This window comes from Salmo trutta, chromosome 23 (genome assembly GCF_901001165.1).
Source record: "Salmo trutta chromosome 23, fSalTru1.1, whole genome shotgun sequence".
Lineage (NCBI taxonomy): Eukaryota > Metazoa > Chordata > Actinopteri > Salmoniformes > Salmonidae > Salmo > Salmo trutta.
In genome coordinates this window covers 45,825,479-45,848,417 of record NC_042979.1, presented here as the reverse complement: position 1 = coordinate 45,848,417, position 22,939 = coordinate 45,825,479, and the positions used below count along the sequence as shown (strand labels likewise).

The following is a 22,939-nucleotide window of genomic DNA, read 5'->3' as shown; positions in this document are numbered from 1 at the left end:
AAGGAAGCAACGGGAGCTTGTGGACAATTTGAATCACTTTGAATGTTATCAAAAATAACATGAATGCAGAAGAGCGTATTTAATATCCAACAATGGTATGCATCCTATTCACATATATCATAGAAATATATGGTTTGGGATTAAATCTTGCCGATTTGGGGGATGCACAGCATACAAAATGTATTTGTATATGAACATCATATGGTAGTATCCACTGCTGCCCCATACAATAAGTACTTACCTTCATTTCAGTGTGGTTGTGTTATGTATAACGCTAATAAAGCAGTATTTACACTGCCTTCACAAAGTACTGATAACGCTTGACTTATTCCACATTTTGTTGTGTTACAGCCTGAATTCAACATGGATTACATTTGTTTATTTCCTCTCACCTTGCTACACACAATACCCCTATAATGACAAAGTGAAAACATAAGTTTAGAAATGTTTGCAAATTTATTGAAAATGAAATAGAGAAATCTCATTTAAATAATTATTCACACCCCTTTGCTATGACACTCCGAATTCAGCTCAGGTGCATCCAATTTCCTTTGATCATCCATGAGATGTTGCTACAACTTGATTGGAGTCCATTTGTGTAAAATGTAATGGTTTTGGACATTCTTTAGAAAGAAACACAGCTGTCTATATAAGGTCCCACAGATGACAGTTCATGTCAGAGCAGAATCTATACCATGAAGTCCAAGGAACTGTCCCGGAGATTTCCAAGATAGAATTGTGATGAGGCGTATATCTGGGGAAGGGTATAAAACAACGTTTCCAAGAGCACAGAGGTCGCCATCATTGGGAAATAATATGGAATTAGCCAGACTCTGCCTAAAGCTGGCCGTCCAATCAAACTAAGCAACCGAGCAAGAAAGACCTTGGTCAGAGAGGTGACCAAGAACACAATGACAACTCTGACAGAACTACAGAGTTCCTTGGCTGAGATGAGAGAACCTGCCAGAAGGACAACAGTCTCTACAGCACGTCACCAGTCTGGCCTTTATGGGAGAGTGGCCAAATGGAAGCCACTCCTGAGAAAAAGGCATGTGACAGCACGCCTGGAGTTGGTAAAAAAAGGCACAAGAAAGACTCCAAGCATGAGGCAAAATATTCTGTGGTCTGATGAGACAAAAACTGAGCTCTTTGGCCTCATCGCAAAGCGCTTTGTCTGGAGAAAACCAGGCACAGCTCATCACCCGTCTAACACCATCCCTACCGTGAAGCATGGTGGTGGCAGCATCATGCTATGGGGATGCTTTTCAGCAGCAGGGACTGGGGAGACTGGTAAGGATAGAGGGGACAATGAATGGAGCCAGACAAGTCCTTGATGAGAACCTGCGTCACAATGACCCCAAGCATACAGACAAAGCAACGCTGGAATGGCTTCAGAGCAAAAATGTGAAAGTCTGGGCTTTGGACCAGCCAAAGCCCAGACTGAAAAATCGGTGGAAATACTTGAAGATTTTAGTTCACCGCCAATCCCCATCTAACTTAACAGAGCTTGAGAAAACCTGCAAGGAAGAATGGGAGAAAATCCCCCAATCCAGATGTGCAAAGCTGATACAGACATACCCAAGACGAGCCAAAGCTGATACAGACATACCCAAGACGACTCAAAGCTGTAGTTGCCACCAAAAGTGCTGGTACAAATTATTGACTCAGGGGTGTGAATACTTATGTAAATTACATATTTCTAAAAACATGTTTTCATTGTCATTATGGGGTAAAAACAATTTCTAATTAAATCCATTTTGAATTCAGGCTGTAACATGTGGAATAAGGGGTATGAATACTTTCTGAAGGAACTGTCTTTACTCACTATAGAATTCAACAAAATGACAGGGGCATCTATGTCACTATCTTTGTAAAATGAATAATGTATTATTTAATTAATCAAAGGCTTCGAAAAAATAATTACAACATATATTTTTTTTTAAAATTTTGCAACAAACAATTGTTTAATAATTTGCCAATATAGCATTGGATCTGCCTTTTGGTAAAGAATTAAAGGCCACTAAGGAGAATAAAGCAACAATCTGTTGCACTGCAAATATCAGTGAACATGCTCGCCTATTTAGATTCTTCAGAGAAAATGTTAGATCCTTTTAAAAATGTTATTTATCCTGAAAGTGTATGTTTCTGTGAATCTATTGAATTAACATGAAAATATATGTTCTCTTGTGATCAAAGGAGAAAACGAAAACCACATTTAAGTTTTCCTATTTTAACAAAAATCTAAATTGTTTAGATCATTTAAAAAAAAATACAACTGGAAAAATGCTACTATGAATCCAGCTGAAAAATCCAACTTGAAATTCAGCACGGCATAAAAAGAGAGAACAAAAAAGCCAAGCGGGTTCCTGTGATTCAGCTGGAGGTGTTGATGTTGCTTGTGTTTTCTGGTAGTGTTCTCTCCCAGACGGAAAGAGCATGCACACACAGTGACATCTGGAACCGTATTCACAAAGCATCCAGTTGCCTTACTCATTAGGATTTATAAACTCAGACGCATTGTGAATATAGATCCTTGTAAGGAAAGACTGACAGACTTGGGACAAACACCAGGACAAAAAGACACGGACCAGAACAGACAGACTGGGACAGCCACCAGGACAAAAAGACACGGACCAGAACAGACAGACTGGGACAGCCACCAGGACAAAAAGACACGGACCAGAACAGACAGACTGGGACAGCCACCAGGACAAAAAGACACGGACCAGAACAGACAGACTGAACAACACACGGCCGAGAAGGAGCACTATTTAGACCAAAGGGGAAGATGAGCGCATTGCAGATGAGGGGAGAGAGAGAGAAACAGAGAGAATTGAAATTGAGAGAGAGAAAGAAAGATGAAGATAGAGAGAGTATATAGTTTAGAGGGCAATGTTGTCAGGGGTTGGTTGTACCTTCGTTGACTGAGGGACAATGGAAAGCAGCAGGACCTGGGGGAAAAGCCCCAGTGCCAGGAGTGGTAGTACTGGTAGTAGCAGCAACAGCAGCGGCTTGCAGAGGAAATGAAAGATCAGTCAAGAGGAAAAAAGAAAAGAAAAACAAGGACTCCACAGTTTCAGGAGAAGAGCAGAAACAGCAGTTAGTAAAAGAGAGATGAAGCAAACAGAGAACCACAGAGTTTGGTTAGGGAGTTAAAGGTTTCAGAAGCTTTTTTAGCAAATTTATGTAAATATCAACAAAAACTATTTTGTTGCAGCGATTTCATTTTAGTTTTAAAAAGGTGAATTGTTTTTAAAATCTAATTATTATTACAGAGCTAGGTTTGAGCATTTGAAACCTTTTCAATTTACTTCAGCCCAAACATGTAATTATGTCATGACTCATCTAAATGTTGCGGTTTATAAAACAAATGCCCTATTTATTTAACAAAACATAATACATTACTTCTTGTGACAAAAACAAGTACACAGTACCAGTCAAAAGTTTGGACACACCTACTCATTAAATGATTTTTCTTTATATTTTCTACATTGCATAATAATAGTGAAGACCTCAAAACTATGAAATAATACATATGGAATCATGTAGTAACTAAAAAGTGTCAAAAAGCCACCCTTTGCCTTGATGACAGCTTTGCACACTCTTGGCATTCTCTCAACCAGCTTCACCTGGAATGCTTTTCCAACAGTCTTGAATGAGTTCCCACATATGCTGAGTACTTGTTGGCTGCTTTTCCTTGACTCTGCGGTCCGACTCATCCCAAACCATCTCAATTGGGTTGAGGTCGGGTGATTGTGGAGGCCAGGTCATCTGATGTAGCACTCCATCACTCTCCTTCTTGGTCAAATAGCCCTTACACAGCCTGGAGGTGTGTTTTGGGTCATTGTCGTGTTGAAAAACAAATGATATCCCATCTGGTCTGGGCTTAGTGGGACTGGCATATTGCTGTAGAATGCTGTGGTTGCCATGCTGGTTAAGTGTGCCTTGAATTCTAAATAAATCACTGACAGTGTCACCAGCAAAGCACCCCACACCATCACACCACCACCTCCATGCTTCACGGTGGGAACCACACATGCAGAAATCATCCGTTCACCTACTCTGCGTCTCACAAAGGCACGGCGGTTGGAACCAAAAACCTCAAATTTGGACTCATCAGACCAAAGGACACATTTCCACCGGTCTAATGTCCATTGCTCGTGTTCCTTGGCCCAAGCAAGTCTCTTCCTCTTATTGGTGTCCTTTAGTAGTGGTTTCTTTGCAGCAATTTGACCATGAAGGCCTGATTCACACAGTCTTCTCTGAACAGATGATGTTGAGATGTGTCTGTTACTTGAACTCTGTGAAGCATTTATTTGGGCTGCAATTGCTGAGGCTGGTAACTCTAATGAACTTATCCTCTGCAGCAGAGGATATGCGACTGCACTTGAAGAAACTTTCAAAGTTCTAATTGAAATGCATTCCAGGTGACTACGTTATGAAGCTGGTTGAGATAATTCAAGGAGGGTGCAAAGCTGTCATGAAGGCAAAGGGTGGCTACATTGAAGAATCTCAAATATGAAATATATTTTGATTTGTTTAACACTTTTTTTAGTTACTACATGATTCCATGTGGGTTATTTCATAGTTTTACTGTCTTCACTATTATTATACAATATAGAAAATAGTAAAAATAAAGAAAAACCCTTGAATGAGTCGGTGTGTCCAAACCTTTGACTGGTACTGCATGTGTTGAAACGTTTTAAATCCCCAGATTGAGAGACCAGAGAAACAATAAAGTATATCAGATGAGAAACAGAACAGACGTTTCCAAAAGACATTTGTATTGTCAGACACACGTCATATATATATATATACACACACACACAAGGTGGGAGAGTTCAGTGGGAAAAAACTTGTTTTGTTTTCAAACCAGCGAGTTAGGAGGAGGAGGTTGGGTTTAGGCCATGTTATATCAACTAGGAAGATGGGTGGTGGTGGCACAAACGTGTCATGTGTGACTTGGGAGTCCCACCTGGCTCTGTGGTTTCCCCACTGAACACTCCCTAGAAAGGGGCGAGGGCTGGGGGGCCCAAGAGAGGGGCGAGGGCTGGGGGGCCCCAGAGAGGGGCGAGGGCTGGGGGGCCCCAGAGAGGGGCGAGGGCGAGGGCTGGGGGGCCCCAGAGAGGGGCGAGGGCTGGGGGGCCCCAGAGAGAGGAGAGGGCAGGGTCCCAGAGAGAGGAGAGGGCAGGGTCCCAGAGAGAGGAGAGGGCAGGGTCCCAGAGAGAGGAGAGGGCTGGGTCCCAGAGAGAGGAGAGGGCTGGGTCCCAGAGAGAGGAGAGGGCTGGGTCCCAGAGAGAGGAGAGGGCAGGGTCCCAGAGAGAGGAGAGGGCTGGGTCCCAGAGAGAGGAGAGCGCTGGGTCCCAGAGAGAGGAGAGGGCTGGGTCCCAGAGAGAGGAGAGGGCTGGGTCCCAGAGAGAGGAGAGGGCTGGGTCCCAGAGAGAGGAGAGGGCTGGGTCCCAGAGAGAGGAGAGGGCTGGGTCCCAGAGAGAGGAGAGGGCTGGGTCCCAGAGAGAGGAGAGGGCTGGGTCCCAGAGAGAGGAGAGGGCTGGGTCCCAGAGAGAGGAGAGGGCTGGGTCCCAGAGAGAGGAGAGGGCTGGGTCCCAGAGAGAGGAGAGGGCTGGGTCCCAGAGAGAGGAGAGGGCTGGGTCCCAGAGAGAGGAGAGGGCTGGGTCCCAGAGAGAGGAGAGGGCTGGGTCCCAGAGAGAGGAGAGGGCTGGGTCCCAGAGAGAGGTGAGGGCTAGGGCCCAGAGAGAGGTGAGGGCTGGGTCCCAGAGAGAGGAGAGGGCTGGGGCCCAGAGAGAGGTGAGGGCTGGGGCCCAGAGAGAGGTGAGGGCCTTTGGCGAGCAGGCACCCCCAGGCAGAGAGAAAGCTCAAGCCATGCAGACAGTGAATGACATCAGGAGGAGGGAGAGGAGTGGCGAGGCCAGCAAGAGGAGGAGAGGCGAGCGAGAGGAGGAGGAGGAGAGGGAAAGGCTGGCAGACTGATAGCAGGTTGTCAGTGTCAGAGGAGTGAGGGGGGAAAATCTTTACCAAAATATAATACAGGGGGAAAAAAATACCATGTGACATTGCCATAGAGACTAGAGGTCGACCGATTAATCGGAATGGCCGATTAATTAGGGCAGAAATCAAGTTTTCATAACAATCGGTAATCGGTATTTTTGGACACCGATTTGCCAATTTAAAAAATATATATTTTATTTAACTAAGCAAGTCAGTTAAGAACACATTCTTATTTTCAATAATGGCCTAGGAACGGTGGGTTAACTGCCTTGTTCAGGGGCAGAACAACAGATTTTTACCTTGTCAGCTCGGGGATTCGTTTTTGCAACCTTCCGGTTACTAGTCCAACGCTCTAACCACCTGCCTTACATTGCACTCCACGAGGAGCCTGCATGGCAGGCTGACTACCTCTTACGCGAGGGCAGCAAGAAGCCAAGGTAAGTTGCTAGCTAGCATTAAACTTATCTTATAAAAAACAATCAATCTTAACATAATCACTAGTTAACTACACATGGTTGATGATATGACTAGTTTCTCTAGCGTGTCCTGCATTGCATATAATCTGCGGTGCCTGTTAATTTCTCATTGAATCACAGCCTACTTCACCAAACGGGTGATGATTTAACAAACGCATTTGCGAAAAAAGCACTGTCGTTGCACCAATGTACGTAACCATAAACATCAATGCCTTTCTTTAAAATCAATACACAAGTATATGTATATTTAAACCTGCATATTTAGTTAATATTGCCTGCTAACATGAATTTCTTATAAGTAGGGAAATTGTGTCACTTCTCTTGCGTTCCGTGCAAGCAGTCAGGGTATATGCAGCAGTTTGGCCGCCTGGCTCATTGCGAACTGTGTGAAGTACATTTATTCCTAACAAAGACCGTAATTAATTATGACATAACATTGAAGGTTGTACAATGTAACAGCAATATTTAGACTTAGGGATGCCATCCGTTAGATAAAATACGGAACGGTTCCGTATTTCACTGAAAGAATAAACATTTTGTTTTCGAAAAGATAGTTTCCGGATTCGACCATTTTAATGACCTAAGGCTTGTATTTCTGTGTGTTATTATGTTATAATTAAGTCTATGATTTGATATTTGATAGAGCAGTCTGACTGAGCGATGGTAGGCACCAGCAGGCTCGTAAGCATTCATTCAAACAGCACTTTCGTGCGTTTGCCAGCAGCTCTTCGCAATGCTTCAAGCATTGCACTGTTTATGACTTCAAGCCTATCAACTCCCAATATGAGGCTGGTGTAACCAATGTGAAATGGCTAGCTAGTTAGTAGGGTGCGCGCTAATAGCGTTTCAATCGTCACTCGCTCTGAGACTTGGAGTAGTTGTTCCCCTTGCTCTACATGGGTAACGCTGCTTCGAGGGTGGCTGTTGTCGATGTGTTCCTGGTTTGAGCCCAGGTAGGAGCGAGGAGAGGGACGGAAGCTATACTGTTACCCGGGCAATACTAAAGTGCCTATAAGAACATCCAATAGTCAAAGGTATATGAAATACAAATCGTATAGAGAGAAATATCCTATAATTACTATAATAACTACAACCTAAAACTTCTTACCTGGGAATATTGAAGACTCATGTTAAAAGGAACCACCAGCTTTCATTTGTTCTCATGTTCTGAGCAAGGAACTTAAACGTTAGCTTTTTTTACATGGCACATATTGCACTTTTACTTTCTTCTCCAGCACTTTGTTGTTGCATTAATTAAACCAAATTGAACATGTTTCATTATTTATATGAGGCTAAATTGATTTTATTGATGTATTTATTATATTAAGTTAAAATAAGTGTTCATTCAGTATTGTTATTATTATTATTTTTTTAATTATTATTATTATTATATATATATATATATATATATATATATATAATAATAATAATAATAATAATAATAATAAAAAAAATAAAAATAAAAAAAACATCGGCCGATTAATTGGTATCGGTTTTTTTGTGGGTCCTCCAATAAATCGGTATCGTCGTTAAAAAATCATAATCGGTCGACCTCTAATAGAGACCAAAGAATTAAGATTGTTAAAGTCAATTATGGAAGTAACTGATAATAATAATTGTCTTACATGTCGTTTAATGTGAAAAGACCTTGTCAGTTGGTCAACCAGCATATTGAATGTTTTTTGTTGTTGTTGTTGCCGTGCGCGAATAAACCCGTTTAAGAATAAATCCTATGAAGCAGTAGAAGTAAGTCTTTCTACAGTCCAACTGCAGTTGCCATCATAAGAGACGTGATCATGGATTCTCCCTCCCTCCCTCCCTCCATCCCTCCCTCCAAGCCCTTCATGTTCCTTAATGGCTGTATGACAGCCTGAGAAAGCATTACTTTCTCCAAATCCCTCTCTTTTAACAAGTTGCTGCTGCTACGGCGCTCACTATGCTGTTCAAAACACTTACAAAAGTGTTCCAAATTGGACGCTATTTCCTTTATAGTGCACTACTTTCGTATTTATTGTTATAGGGGAATCGGGTACCATTTGGAACGTGGCCTGTGCCTTTATCTTGGCACCAGATTTAAAAGAACGACTCCATTAAAGAAGACTTAATGATACAACTGTGGAACAGTTTTCACACAACGCATTCAGATCAATAGAGCAGGAAACCAGAGAAGAAGAAAAAAAAAAACTCCACGCTTTGAGTAACTTTCATTATCTCCTCAAAACCAAAAGAACCATTGAGAATCAATAGCCACTATATACAGTGGGAATCATTAGTATCCCCCCCCTGAATCTCTTCACATTATGTGGTGTTATAAAGCGGGATTGAAATAGATTTAATTGTGATTTTTTTTTTTTTTGTCATTGATCTATACAAAATACTAAATAATGTCAAAGTGAAGAAGAAAAAAAAAAATTCTATACAAAATCCTAGAAGAAGACCTGCTTCCTTCTGCTTTACACCAGACAGGAAGTCACCTTTCAGCAGGAAAATAACCTATAACACAAGGCTAAATGTACATGGTAGGCGCAGTTCAGATGCACAAGTACAGTGAAATACCTTTCTTGACAACTCAAAACCCAACAACGCAATAATCAATAACAATGTAATACAAGAAAAAAAAACACGAGAAATAAGAATATGAAATACACAATAAAGTAAGAAAGTAAGCATACTATATTCAGGAAACATTTAAAGAGTCAGATCCTATACCACATAGATATGTATAGGGGACAGGGATACTGGAGTGATGGAGGTAGATATGTATAGGGGACAGGGATACTGGAGTGATGGAGGTAGATATGTATAGGGGGAAGGAGACAGGGGTACTGGAGTGATGGAGGTAGATATGTATAGGGGAAAGGAGACAGGGGTACTGGAGTGATGGAGGTAGATATGTATAGGGGGAAGGGGACAGGGATACTGGAGTGATGGAGGTAGATATGTATAGGGGGAAGGGGACAGGGATACTGGAGTGATGGAGGTAGATATGTATAGGGGAAGGGGACAGGGATACTGGAGTGATGGAGGTAGATATGTATAGGGGGAAGGGGACAGGGATACTGGAGTGATGGAGGTAGATATGTATAGGGGAAGGGGACAGGGGTACTGGAGTGATGGAGGTAGATATGTATAGGGGGAAGGGGACAGGGGTACTGGAGTGATGGAGGTAGATATGTATAGGGGACAGGGATACTGGAGTGATGGAGGTAGATATGTATAGGGGGAAGGAGACAGGGGTACTGGAGTGATGGAGGTAGATATGTATAGGGGGAAGGGGACAGGGATACTGGAGTGATGGAGGTAGATATGTATAGGGGGAAGGGGACAGGGATACTGGAGTGATGGAGGTAGATATGTATAGGGGACAGGGATACTGGAGTGATGGAGGTAGATATGTATAGGGGGAAGGGGACAGGGATACTGGAGTGATGGAGGTAGATATGTATAGGGGACAGGGATACTGGAGTGATGGAGGTAGATATGTATAGGGGGAAGGGGACAGGGATACTGGAGTGATGGAGGTAGATATGTATAGGGGGAAGGGGAAAGGGATACTGGAGTGATGGAGGTAGATATGTATAGGGGGAAGGGGACAGGGATACTGGAGTGATGGAGGTAGATATGTATAGGGGGAAGGGGACAGGGGTACTGGAGTGATGGAGGTAGATATGTATAGGGGAAGGAGACAGGGATACTGGAGTGATGGAGGTAGATATGTATAGGGGGAAGGAGACAGGGGTACTGGAGTGATGGAGGTAGATATGTATAGGGGGAAGGAGACAGGGATACTGGAGTGATGGAGGTAGATATGTATAGGGGGAAGGGGGACAGGGATACTGGAGTGATGGAGGTAGATATGTATAGGGGGAAGGGGACAGGGATACTGGAGTGATGGAGGTAGATATGTATAGGGGAAAGGAGACAGGGATACTGGAGTGATGGAGGTAGATATGTATAGGGGGAAGGGGACAGGGATACTGGAGTGATGGAGGTAGATATGTATAGGGGAAAGGAGACAGGGATACTGGAGTGATGGAGGTAGATATGTATAGGGGGAAGGGGACAGGGATACTGGAGTGATGGAGGTAGATATGTATAGGGGAAAGGAGACAGGGGTACTGGAGTGATGGAGGTAGATATGTATAGGGGGAAGGGGACAGGGATACTGGAGTGATGGAGGTAGATATGTATAGGGGACAGGGATACTGGAGTGATGGAGGTAGATATGTATAGGGGGAAGGAGACAGGGATACTGGAGTGATGGAGGTAGATATGTATAGGGGGAAGGGGACAGGGATACTGGAGTGATGGAGGTAGATATGTATAGGGGGAAGGGGACAGGGATACTGGAGTGATGGAGGTAGATATGTATAGGGGACAGGGATACTGGAGTGATGGAGGTAGATATGTATAGGGGACAGGGATACTGGAGTGATGGAGGTAGATATGTATAGGGGGAAGGGGACAGGGATACTGGAGTGATGGAGGTAGATATGTATAGGGGGAAGGAGACAGGGATACTGGAGTGATGGAGGTAGATATGTATAGGGGAAGGAGACAGGGGTACTGGAGTGATGGAGGTAGATATGTATAGGGGAAGGAGACAGGGGTACTGGAGTGATGGAGGTAGATATGTATTGGGGGAAGGGGACAGGGATACTGGAGTGATGGAGGTAGATATGTATAGGGGGAAGGGGACAGGGATGCTGGAGTGATGGAGGTAGATATGTTTAGGGGGAAGGGGACAGGGATACTGGAGTGATGGAGGTAGATATGTATAGGGGGAAGGGGACAGGGATGCTGGAGTGATGGAGGTAGATATGTATAGGGGGAAGGAGACAGGGATACTGGAGTGATGGAGGTAGATATGTATAGAGGACAGGGATACTGGAGTGATGGAGGTAGATATGTATAGGGGGAAGGGGACAGGGATGCTGGAGTGATGGAGGTAGATATGTATAGGGGGAAGGAGACAGGGATACTGGAGTGATGGAGGTAGATATGTATAGAGGACAGGGATACTGGAGTGATGGAGGTAGATATGTATAGGTGACAGGGATACTGGAGTGATGGAGGTAGATATGTATAGGGGGAAGGAGACAGGGGTACTGGAGTGATGGAGGTAGATATGTATAGGGGACAGGGATACTGGAGTGATGGAGGTAGATATGTATAGGGGGAAGGGGACAGGGATGCTGGAGTGATGGAGGTAGATATGTATAGGGGGAAGGAGACAGGGGTACTGGAGTGATGGAGGTAGATATGTATAGGGGGAAGGAGACAGGGGTACTGGAGTGATGGAGGTAGATATGTATAGGGGAAGGAGACAGGGGTACTGGAGTGATGGAGGTAGATATGTATAGGGGAAGGAGACAGGGGTACTGGAGTGATGGAGGTAGATATGTATAGGGGGAAGGAGACAGGGGTACTGGAGTGATGGAGGTAGATATGTATAGGGGGAAGGAGACAGGGGTACTGGAGTGATGGAGGTAGATATGTATAGGGGGAAGGGGGACAGGGATACTGGAGTGATGGAGGTAGATATGTATAGGGGGAAGGGGACAGGGGTACTGGAGTGATGGAGGTAGATATGTATAGGGGACAGGGATACTGGAGTGATGGAGGTAGATATGTATAGGGGGAAGGAGACAGGGATACTGGAGTGATGGAGGTAGATATGTATAGGGGGAAGGGGACAGGGGTACTGGAGTGATGGAGGTAGATATGTATAGGGGGAAGGGGACAGGGATACTGGAGTGATGGAGGTAGATATGTATAGGGGGAAGGGGACAGGGATACTGGAGTGATGGAGGTAGATATGTATAGGGGGAAGGGGTCAGGGATACTGGAGTGATGGAGGTAGATATGTATAGGGGGAGGAGACAGGGGTACTGGAGTGATGGAGGTAGATATGTATAGGGGGAAGGAGACAGGGGTACTGGAGTGATGGAGGTAGATATGTATAGGGGAAGGAGACAGGGGTACTGGAGTGATGGAGGTAGATATGTATAGGGGACAGGGATACTGGAGTGATGGAGGTAGATATGTATAGGGGACAGGGATACTGGAGTGATGGAGGTAGATATGTATAGGGGGAAGGGGACAGGGGTACTGGAGTGATGGAGGTAGATATGTATAGGGGGAAGGGGACAGGGATACTGGAGTGATGGAGGTAGATATGTATAGGGGGAAGGGGACAGGGATACTGGAGTGATGGAGGTAGATATGTATAGGGGACAGGGATACTGGAGTGATGGAGGTAGATATGTATAGGGGGAAGGGGACAGGGATACTGGAGTGATGGAGGTAGATATGTATAGGGGACAGGGATACTGGAGTGATGGAGGTAGATATGTATAGGGGTCAGGGATACTGGAGTGATGGAGGTAGATATGTATAGGGGGAAGGGGAAAGGGGTACTGGAGTGATGGAGGTAGATATGTATAGGGGGAAGGAGACAGGGGTACTGGAGTGATGGAGGTAGATATGTATAGGGGAAGGAGACAGGGGTACTGGAGTGATGGAGGTAGATATGTATAGGGGACAGGGATGCTGGAGTGATGGAGGTAGATATGTATAGGGGGAAGGGGACAGGGGTACTGGAGTGATGGAGGTAGATATGTATAGGGGGAAAGGGACAGGGATACTGGAGTGATGGAGGTAGATATGTATAGGGGGAAGGGGACAGGGATACTGGAGTGATGGAGGTAGATATGTATAGGGGGAAGGGGACAGGGATACTGGAGTGATGGAGGTAGATATGTATAGGGGGAAGGGGACAGGGATACTGGAGTGATGGAGGTAGATATGTATAGGGGAAGGAGACAGGGGTACTGGAGTGATGGAGGTAGATATGTATAGGGGACAGGGATACTGGAGTGATGGAGGTAGATATGTATAGGGGGAATGAGACAGGGGTACTGGAGTGATGGGGGAAGGGGACAGGGATACTGGAGTGATGCAGGTAGATATGTATAGGGGACAGGGATACTGGAGTGATGGAGGTAGATATGTATAGGGGACAGGGATACTGGAGTGATGGAGGTAGATATGTATAGGGGGAAGGAGACAGGGATACTGGAGTGATGGAGGTAGATATGTATAGGGGGAAGGGGACAGGGATACTGGAGTGATGGAGGTAGATATGTATAGGGGGAAGGGGACAGGGATACTGGAGTGATGGAGGTAGATATGTATAGGGGGAAGGGGACAGGGATACTGGAGTGATGGAGGTAGATATGTATAGGGGAAAGGAGACAGGGGTACTGGAGTGATGGAGGTAGATATGTATAGGGGGAAGGGGACAGGGATACTGGAGTGATGGAGGTAGATATGTATAGGGGGAAGGGGACAGGGATACTGGAGTGATGGAGGTAGATATGTATAGGGGAAAGGAGACAGGGATACTGGAGTGATGGAGGTAGATATGTATAGGGGGAAGGGGACAGGGATACTGGAGTGATGGAGGTAGATATGTATAGGGGGAAGGGGACAGGGATACTGGAGTGATGGAGGTAGATATGTATAGGAGACAGGGATACTGGAGTGATGGAGTTAGATATGTATAGGGGGAAGGGGACAGGGATACTGGAGTGATGGAGGTAGATATGTATAGGGGACAGGGATACTGGAGTGATGGAGGTAGATATGTATAGGGGACAGGGATACTGGAGTGATGGAGGTAGATATGTATAGGGGGAAGGGGACAGGGATACTGGAGTGATGGAGGTAGATATGTATAGGGGGAAGGGGACAGGGATACTGGAGTGATGGAGGTAGATATGTATAGGAGACAGGGATACTGGAGTGATGGAGTTAGATATGTATAGGGGGAAAGGAGACAGGGATACTGGAGTGATGGAGGTAGATATGTATAGGGGGAAGGGGGACAGGGATACTGGAGTGATGGAGGTAGATATGTATAGGGGACAGGGATACTGGAGTGATGGAGGTTGCTGTCAGACTTGATGCACCGGTACCTCTTGCCGTGCGGCAGCAGAGAAAATAGTCTATGGCTTGGGTGGTTGGGGTCTTGGGTGGTTGGGGTCTTGGGTGGTTGGGGTCTTGGGTGGTTGGGGTCTTGGGTGGTTGGGGTCTTGGGTGGTTGGGGTCTTTGACCATTTTCCAGGCCTTCTTTTCTCACGCCGCCTGATATAGAGGTCCCGGGTGGCAGGGAGCTCGGCCCCAGTGGTGTACTGGGCTGTCTGCATCCCCCTCTGTAGCGCCATGTGATCGAGGGTGGTGCATTTGCCATACCAAGCAGTGATGCAGTCAGTCAAGATGCTCGCTATGGTACAGCTGTAGAACCTTTTCAAGATTTGAGGGCCATTGCGAAACTTTTTCAACCTCCCGAGGGGGAAGAAGCACTGTCGCGCCTTCTTCACGACTGTGTGTGTGTGTGTTTGGACCATTTTAAGTCTTTAGTGACTTGGACAAAGTAACTTAAAGCTGTTTACAAGCTCCACTGCCTCCAGCATGCTCCCCCCCCCCCCCCCCCGTTTGTTTCCAGCTCCTTGGTCTTGACTTTGAGGGAGAGGTTGTTGCTCCGGCACCACACTGCCAGGTCACTGACCTCCTCCCTGTAGGCTGCCTCATGATCGCCAGTGATAAGGCCTACCGCCATCGTATCGTGAGCGAACTTGATAATGAAGTTGTGCGTGGCCACACAGTCGTGGGTGAACAGGGAGTACAGAAGGGGACTAAGCACACACCCCTGAGGGACCCCTGTGTTAAGGGTCAGCGTGATGGAGGTGACGTTGTCTACCCTCACCACCTGGGGTCGGCCGTCAGGATCCAGTTGCAGAGGGAGGTGTTCAGACCCAGAGTCCTAAGTTTGGTGATGTGCTTGTAGTGGATAATGGTGTTGAACGCTTCGCTCTAGTCAATGAACAGCATTCTCACATAGGAGTTCAGCTTAGCTAGGTGGATGGGGGCAGTGTGGAGAGCCAATGAGATTGCGTCGTCTGTGGATCTGTTGGGGCGGTATGCTCATTGGAGTGGGTCCAGGGTGTCTGGGATGACGGAGTTAACGTGTGCCATAACAAGCCTCTCAAAGCACTTCATGATTACAGATGTGAGTGCTACAGGGTGGTAATCATTGTGGCACGAAGCCTTTAAGTTCTTAGGAACAGGGATGATTGTGGTCATCTTAAAACATGTTGGGGATTACAGACTGGGACAAAGAGAGGTTGAGAACGCCCGTGAATATGCCTGCCAGCTTTCTCTGCGTATGCTCTGAGAAGGCGGCCTGGAATACCGTCGGGGGCGCGGGTCTTGTAAGTGTTGACCTAATTAAAAAAAAGACCCTTCTCATGTTGGCCTCGGAGAGTGACGGCCCTCACACCCGGTTCGATTTTGTCAAAACGTGCATAAAATGCATTGAGTTCGTCCGGTAGAGCGGCATTGTTGGGCAGACAACAGGTCTTCCTTTGAAATCCGTAATGGACTGTAGCCCCTCCCACATGCACTGGGCGTTGGAGCCTGTGTAATATGATTCCACCTTATTCCAATATTGTCATCTTGCTCGTTTGATGACTTTGCGGAGGTCATAAGTCATGACCTCCGCAAAGTAGGTAGATATGTATAGGGGGAAGGGGACAGGGATACTGGAGTGATGGAGGTAGATATGTATAGGGGAAAGGAGACAGGGATACTGGAGTGATGGAGGTAGATATGTATAGGGGGAAGGGGACAGGGATACTGGAGTGATGGAGGTAGATATGTATAGGGGACAGGGGACAGGGATACTGGAGTGATGGAGGTAGATATGTATAGGGGAAAGGAGACAGGGATACTGGAGTGATGGAGGTAGATATGTATAGGGGGAAGGGGACAGGGATACTGGAGTGATGGAGGTAGATATGTATAGGGGGAAGGGGACAGGGATACTGGAGTGATGGAGGTAGATATGTATAGGAGACAGGGATACTGGAGTGATGGAGGTAGATATGTATAGGGGGAAGGGGACAGGGATACTGGAGTGATGGAGGTAGATATGTATAGGGGACAGGGATACTGGAGTGATGGAGGTAGATATGTATAGGGGACAGGGATACTGGAGTGATGGAGGTAGATATGTATAGGGGGAAGGGGACAGGGATACTGGAGTGATGGAGGTAGATATGTATAGGGGGAAGGGGACAGGGATACTGGAGTGATGGAGGTAGATATGTATAGGAGACAGGGATACTGGAGTGATGGAGTTAGATATGTATAGGGGGAAAGGAGACAGGGATACTGGAGTGATGGAGGTAGATATGTATAGGGGGAAGGGGGACAGGGATACTGGAGTGATGGAGGTAGATATGTATAGGGGACAGGGATACTGGAGTGATGGAGGTTGCTGTCAGACTTGATGCACCGGTACCTCTTGCCGTGCGGCAGCAGAGAAAATAGTCTATGGCTTGGGTGGTTGGGGTCTTGGGTGGTTGGGGTCTTGGGTGGTTGGGGTCTTGGGTGGTTGGGGTCTTGGGTGGTTGGGGTCTTTGACCATTTTCCAGGCCTTCTTTTCTCACGCCGCCTGATATAGAGGTCCCGGGTGGCAGGGAGCTCGGCCCCAGTGGTGTACTGGGCTGTCTGCATCCCCCTCTGTAGCGCTATGTGATCGAGGGTGGTGCATTTGCCATACCAAGCAGTGATGCAGTCAGTCAAGATGCTCGCTATGGTACAGCTGTAGAACCTTTTCAAGATTTGAGGGCCATTGCGAAACTTTTTCAACCTCCCGAGGGGGAAGAAGCACTGTCGCGCCTTCTTCACGACTGTGTGTGTGTGTGTGTGTTTGGACCATTTGAAGTCTTTAGTGACTTGGACAAAGTAACTTAAAGCTGTTTACAAGCTCCACTGCCTCCAGCATGCTCCCCCCCCCCCCCCCCCGTTTGTTTCCAGCTCCTTGGTCTTGACTTTGAGGGAGAGGTTGTTGCTCCGGCACCACACTGCCAGGTCACTGACCTCCTCCCTGTAGGCTGCCTCATGATCGCCAGTGATAAGGCCTACCGCCATCGTATCGTGAGCGAACTTGATAATGAAGTTGTGCGTGGCCACACAGTCGTGGGTGAACAGGGAGTACAGAAGGGGACTAAGCACACACCCCTGAGGGACCCCTGTGTTAAGGGTCAGCGTGATGGAGGTGACGTTGTCTACCCTCACCACCTGGGGTCGGCCGTCAGGATCCAGTTGCAGAGGGAGGTGTTCAGACCCAGAGTCCTAAGTTTGGTGATGTGCTTGTAGTGGATAATGGTGTTGAACGCTTTGCTCTAGTCAATGAACAGCATTCTCACATAGGAGTTCAGCTTAGCTAGGTGGGTGGGGGCAGTGTGGAGAGCCAATGAGATTGCGTCGTCTGTGGATCTGTTGGGGCGGTATGCTCATTGGAGTGGGTCCAGGGTGTCTGGGATGACGGAGTTAACGTGTGCCATAACAAGCCTCTCAAAGCACTTCATGATTACAGATGTGAGTGCTACAGGGTGGTAATCATTGTGGCACGAAGCCTTTAAGTTCTTAGGAACAGGGATGATTGTGGTCATCTTAAAACATGTTGGGGATTACAGACTGGGACAAGGAGAGGTTGAGAACGCCCGTGAATATGCCTGCCAGCTTTCTCTGCGTATGCTCTGAGAAGGCGGCCTGGAATACCGTCGGGGGCGCGGGTCTTGTAAGTGTTGACCTAATTAAAAAAAGACCCTTCTCATGTTGGCCTCGGAGAGTGACGGCCCTCACACCCGGTTCGATTTTGTCAAAACGTGCATAAAATGCATTGAGTTCGTCCGGTAGAGCGGCATTGTTGGGCAGACAACAGGTCTTCCTTTGAAATCCGTAATGGACTGTAGCCCCTCCCACATGCACTGGGCGTTGGAGCCTGTGTAATATGATTCCACCTTATTCCAATATTGTCATCTTGCTCGTTTGATGACTTTGCGGAGGTCATAGGTCACATTCTTGTAGTTATTCCTGTCTTCGGCCGTAGCATCAGGGTTTTCTACCATATCTCTGTGTGCGGTAGCCCTGCTCTTTAGTTGAGCTCCAACCTCTGTGTTAACATTTACATTTACATTTTAGTCATTTAGCAGACGCTCTTATCCAGAGCAACTTACAGTAGTGAATGCATACATTTCATTATTTTTTAAAAAAAATGTCTGTGCTGGCCCCCCGTGGGAATCGAACCCACAACCCTGGTGTTGCAAACACCATGCTCTACCAACTGAGCTACAGGGCTTTTGTTTGGGGAAGCAGAGAATCTTCCCCGTGGGAACAACGTCACTGATGCATTTTCTAATTGAAGCCGGTGACGGAGGTGGTTAGCTCATCAATGTTACCGGCAGAGTCTCAAAACATTTTCCAAACAGCGCAAGCAAAGCAGTCCTGTAGCATAACCTCTGATTCTGGTGACCATTTCTCAACAGAGAGAAATCTGGGGGTACTTCCTGTTTCAGCTTCCGCTTGTAAACAGGAAGCAAGAGTACGGAATCCTGATCTGATTTGCCGAATGGCGGACGAGGGAGGGCCTTGTACGCTTGCTTGTGGGTACAATAGCAGTGGTCTAGGACGTCAGCGCCCCCTAGTGGCCAGCAAGCAGAAAAGCAGCCTCTGGGCGTAAGTTAACCATCTTGTTTATAGCCTTGTACAGCTCATTAAGCGCCAGCTTGTTATGTTTTCTCATCCTGGAGGTGGAATGTATACATACAGCGATAACAGCTGAAAAGGTTAAAGGGTCAGCATTTGACCATCAGGTATTCCAAGACGGGAGAACAGTGGGGAATTAGCACACCAGTTGGAGTTGATGAAGAGGCAAACCCCTTCCTCGACTCCACTGTCCTGTCCGCCTGTTGAATGGAGAATCCATCGAGCTGGATAGCCGTGGGGGGGGGGGTGTCCTGTCCGAGAGCCATGTTTCAGAAAAGTTAAAAAGATTGCAGTTTGGAGGGTCCCGTTGGTAGCGAATACACGATTGGAGGTCATTCATCTTATTATCATCATCAAGTAACTGGATCCCCCCCCCCCCGCCCCTCTGTATTTTCTCTAACCGTTCCTCTTCGGGAGCCCGAAAATTGGGTTGGAATTACACAAAGAGTCCAGGACAGACGAGTCGAAGTAGAACGGGGGAGAAAAAAAAAAATGAAATGTATGCATTCACTACTGTAAGTCGCTCTGGATAAGAGCGTCTGCTAAATGACTAAAATGTAAATATAGAAGCTGGAATTGGGGTATGTAACTGCCAATATGATGTTCAAGAGTTCTTGTCGGTTGTAAGAAATAATAGCGGATACATTTAGTTAAAACATAGTCAAAATAAATTACAAAAATAATCACAAAATAGCAAAGTTGGATCGGAGCTTGCAAAACGGTGGCCATTCAGTACGGCGCCATCTAGGAGACTTACCCAGAAAGACTCACAGCTGCCAAAGGTGATTCTAACATGTATATACTCAAGGGGTGTGAATACTTACCTAATCAAGGTAAATAATTGATTTATTTTTCATTCATATTTTTATATTATTTTACATTAGAGTATTTTGAGTAGATCATAAAAAAAAAAAAATCCCGTTTTTGAATCGCAATAAAATGGGGGGTGAATACTAATGATAGGCAATGTATCACAGCCACGAAGAAAGAAACGTCCTCTGATTCTGGGTAATAAAACCAACGGCCCTTGTGCAAAAAAATATATATACACATTACATTTTGGCATTGTCTATATTTTTCATTCTGTTTGTTTTGTTAAATGATATCAAGTTTGAAGTTTTTAATGTCACGTGCAAAGGTACTGTGAAATGCCTTTCTTGATAGCTCTAATCAATACCAGCGCAGTAATCAATACCAGCGCAGTAATCAATACCAGCGCAGTAATCAATACCAGCGCAGTAATCAATACCAGCGCAGTAATCAATACCAGCGCAGTAATCAATACCAGCGCAGTAATCAATACCAGCGCAGTAATCAATACCAGCGCAGTAATCAATACCAGCGCAGTAATCAATACCAGCGCAGTAATCAATACCAGCGCAGTAATCAATACCAACGCAGTAATCAATACCAGCGCAGTAATCAATACCAACGCAGTAATCAATACCAGCGCAGTAATCAATACCAACGCAGTACTAAAAATAGCATAAGGTGCAGACAGTAAAATATACAAGTGATCTTTGGATAAACACATGTCACTGTTTTAACTGACATTACTTTATGAAGTGATGCCCAGTTACTGATTGGTTTAGAGGGGGGAAAAGCTGAAACTATTAGCATAATGAGCAGAGGGTCGTTACGGCCAGTGTGTCTGAACAACGAGAGGATGACACAGCGATTTAGCAGGTCACTACAGGACACTGCCTCTCAATGAGAATATGGTGGAACAACGGCCCCATGGCCCCAAGAGCAAATGGGGGGGGGGGGGGGGCGTGTGGTTGTGTGTGTGTGTGTTGACAGACCCCCCCCCCCCCCCATAACACAGTTGAAGGTTAGCGGGGGTCGTCGTTAGTTAATAATGTTGTTCATGGATAAGCACTATACTTTAATTTCTACATTTAATTATGATACAACATCAAAAGAAGAGTGTAGCAGGGCCATGATTAGTCCATACCACATACACACTACTAAGTTCCTACAGTTAAAGCTGCAGTATGTAACCTTTTTTGGGCGACACGACCGCATTCACATAGAAATGTGTGTTGTAGATTTTTCATTCACATTGAAAGCAAGTCTAAGAAGTGGTAGATCTGTTCTATGTGCTCTATTTCTATGTTTCCCGTTCTTAAGTTTTGTTTTTACAGGGTTTTTTTACTTTCAGTTTTATACACCAGCTTCAAAACAGCTGAGAACAACATTTTTGGTGATGGAAAATATATTTCACAGTGGTTTAGATGGTACAATGATTCTCCATACTATACATTGTTGCATGTTAAGCGACAAACTGAAATTAGGTTAACTATTCGATTTTTAGCAAACCAGGAAACTTTGAGGGTGAAATCTCTGAACTCATCATGAAAAGCTGCAGTGACTTATGGGTCAGCTATCCAGATACATACCCCCACACATGCAGTCAGAGTCAACCCTAGCCTTTTGGAGGACCTAAGTGAAGTTTTAGAGTCCTGCAATTCTACACATTTTGCCAATGGGCGGAGAGAAGATTTAGCAATTTTAGAACCCATTTCCTGCAATTCTACTCATTTTGCCATGGGGTGGAAAGAAATATTTGCAGTTTTTAATATGATATCTGAGTGAGAGTGACTAACAAAATCAATGTGGGCCCCCCGGTCAGTAATAAGACCATGATGGCTAATTTACCAACATAAAACATGTTACCTGACATGAAGTAACAAGAGACAAACTGCTGATGCACAACCACATTACCAAATTGTACCTTTTGTATTCTAACAGTAAGTTGAGACCCCGACTAAGTTCTCCCCCCCTGATCCACGGGCCTACAAAAAGGGCCAGTTGCCTTTCCCTGACCTATACAGATACTGAACAACCCTTGACTGGTATGAGTCGGGGACAAGGCCAGACAGACAGCAGTGAGACAGAGAACTGTTGTGTTGCAGACCAGGGCTGGGGTCAAACACCAGGGCTGGGGGTCAAACACCAGGGCTGGGGTCAATTCGAATTTAAGTCAGTAAATTCAGGAAGTTCCATTGAAAGAAGATGGTATTTTTTTTCAATGATTGAATAGAAATGTCAGCTTACTTCCTGAATTGACCCCAATCCTGTAGTATAACAGGTGAGCTGCGCTGGAAATGTATTTATTACATCAACCCCCCCCCCCCTCCATTTGTTTGAACACTGCTGCTACTCGCTGTTTATTATCTATGCATAGTCACTTCACCCCTACCTACATGTACAAATTACCTCAACTAAACTGTACCCCCTCAAACTGACTCGGTACCGGTACCCCCTGTATAAAGCCTCGTTATTGTTCATTTGTTGTGTTACTTTTGATAATTTTTTTAAATTCTGTTTATTTAGTAAATATTTTCTCAACTCTATTTCTTGAACTGCATTGTTGGTTAAGGGCTTGTAAGTAAGCGTTTCACTGCAAGGTCTACACTTGTTGTATTCGGGGCATTGGACAGATACAGTTTGATTTGATATTGTAGACTGTCGGTGACACCTTAGTTTACTCCTGCGGAGAAGGACTATATGAGGTGTTCTAGAGACGCGTCTCAAATGACATTCTATTCCCTATGCAGTGCACTACTTTTGACCAGTGTAGTGCACTATATAGGGTGCATTAGGCACTCAGACCTAAGTTTGAAAGGCCAGAAGTAGATCTCTCCTAGATCTGAGGCTCACAGCGCCTGCTGCCCTGTACATCACTGGTTCTCCGAGCACCGCCCCGAGGGAAAACAGCCTTTTGTAGTTACCTTGTTTGATCTGTCCCTGCACGGCCGGACTAGAGACCTGGGGGGGTGCTGCAGTCTTTTTGGGGGTCTCAGGGGTCCCGGGTCTAGGAGGCCTGGAGAATAGAA

At 45.7% G+C, this 22,939-nt stretch overlaps 1 protein-coding gene across 5 annotated transcripts in view; it reads right to left on the bottom strand.

Annotated features, from left to right (window-relative positions):
• Positions 1-22,939, bottom strand: part of wdr7 (WD repeat domain 7) — a 149,790-nt gene that overhangs the window by 5,810 nt on the left and 121,041 nt on the right. For 3 of the 5 annotated variants that reach the window (XM_029710513.1, XM_029710511.1, XM_029710514.1), the window contains 2 exons: positions 22,835-22,926; positions 2,916-3,011 (listed from right to left, as the gene is read on the bottom strand). In XM_029710513.1, coding sequence (XP_029566373.1) covers positions 2,916-3,011; positions 22,835-22,926 — 188 coding nt within the window. The remainder of the gene's footprint in view (positions 1-2,915; positions 3,012-22,834; positions 22,927-22,939) is intronic. The other 2 variants (XM_029710512.1, XM_029710515.1) reach the window with 1 other exon arrangement.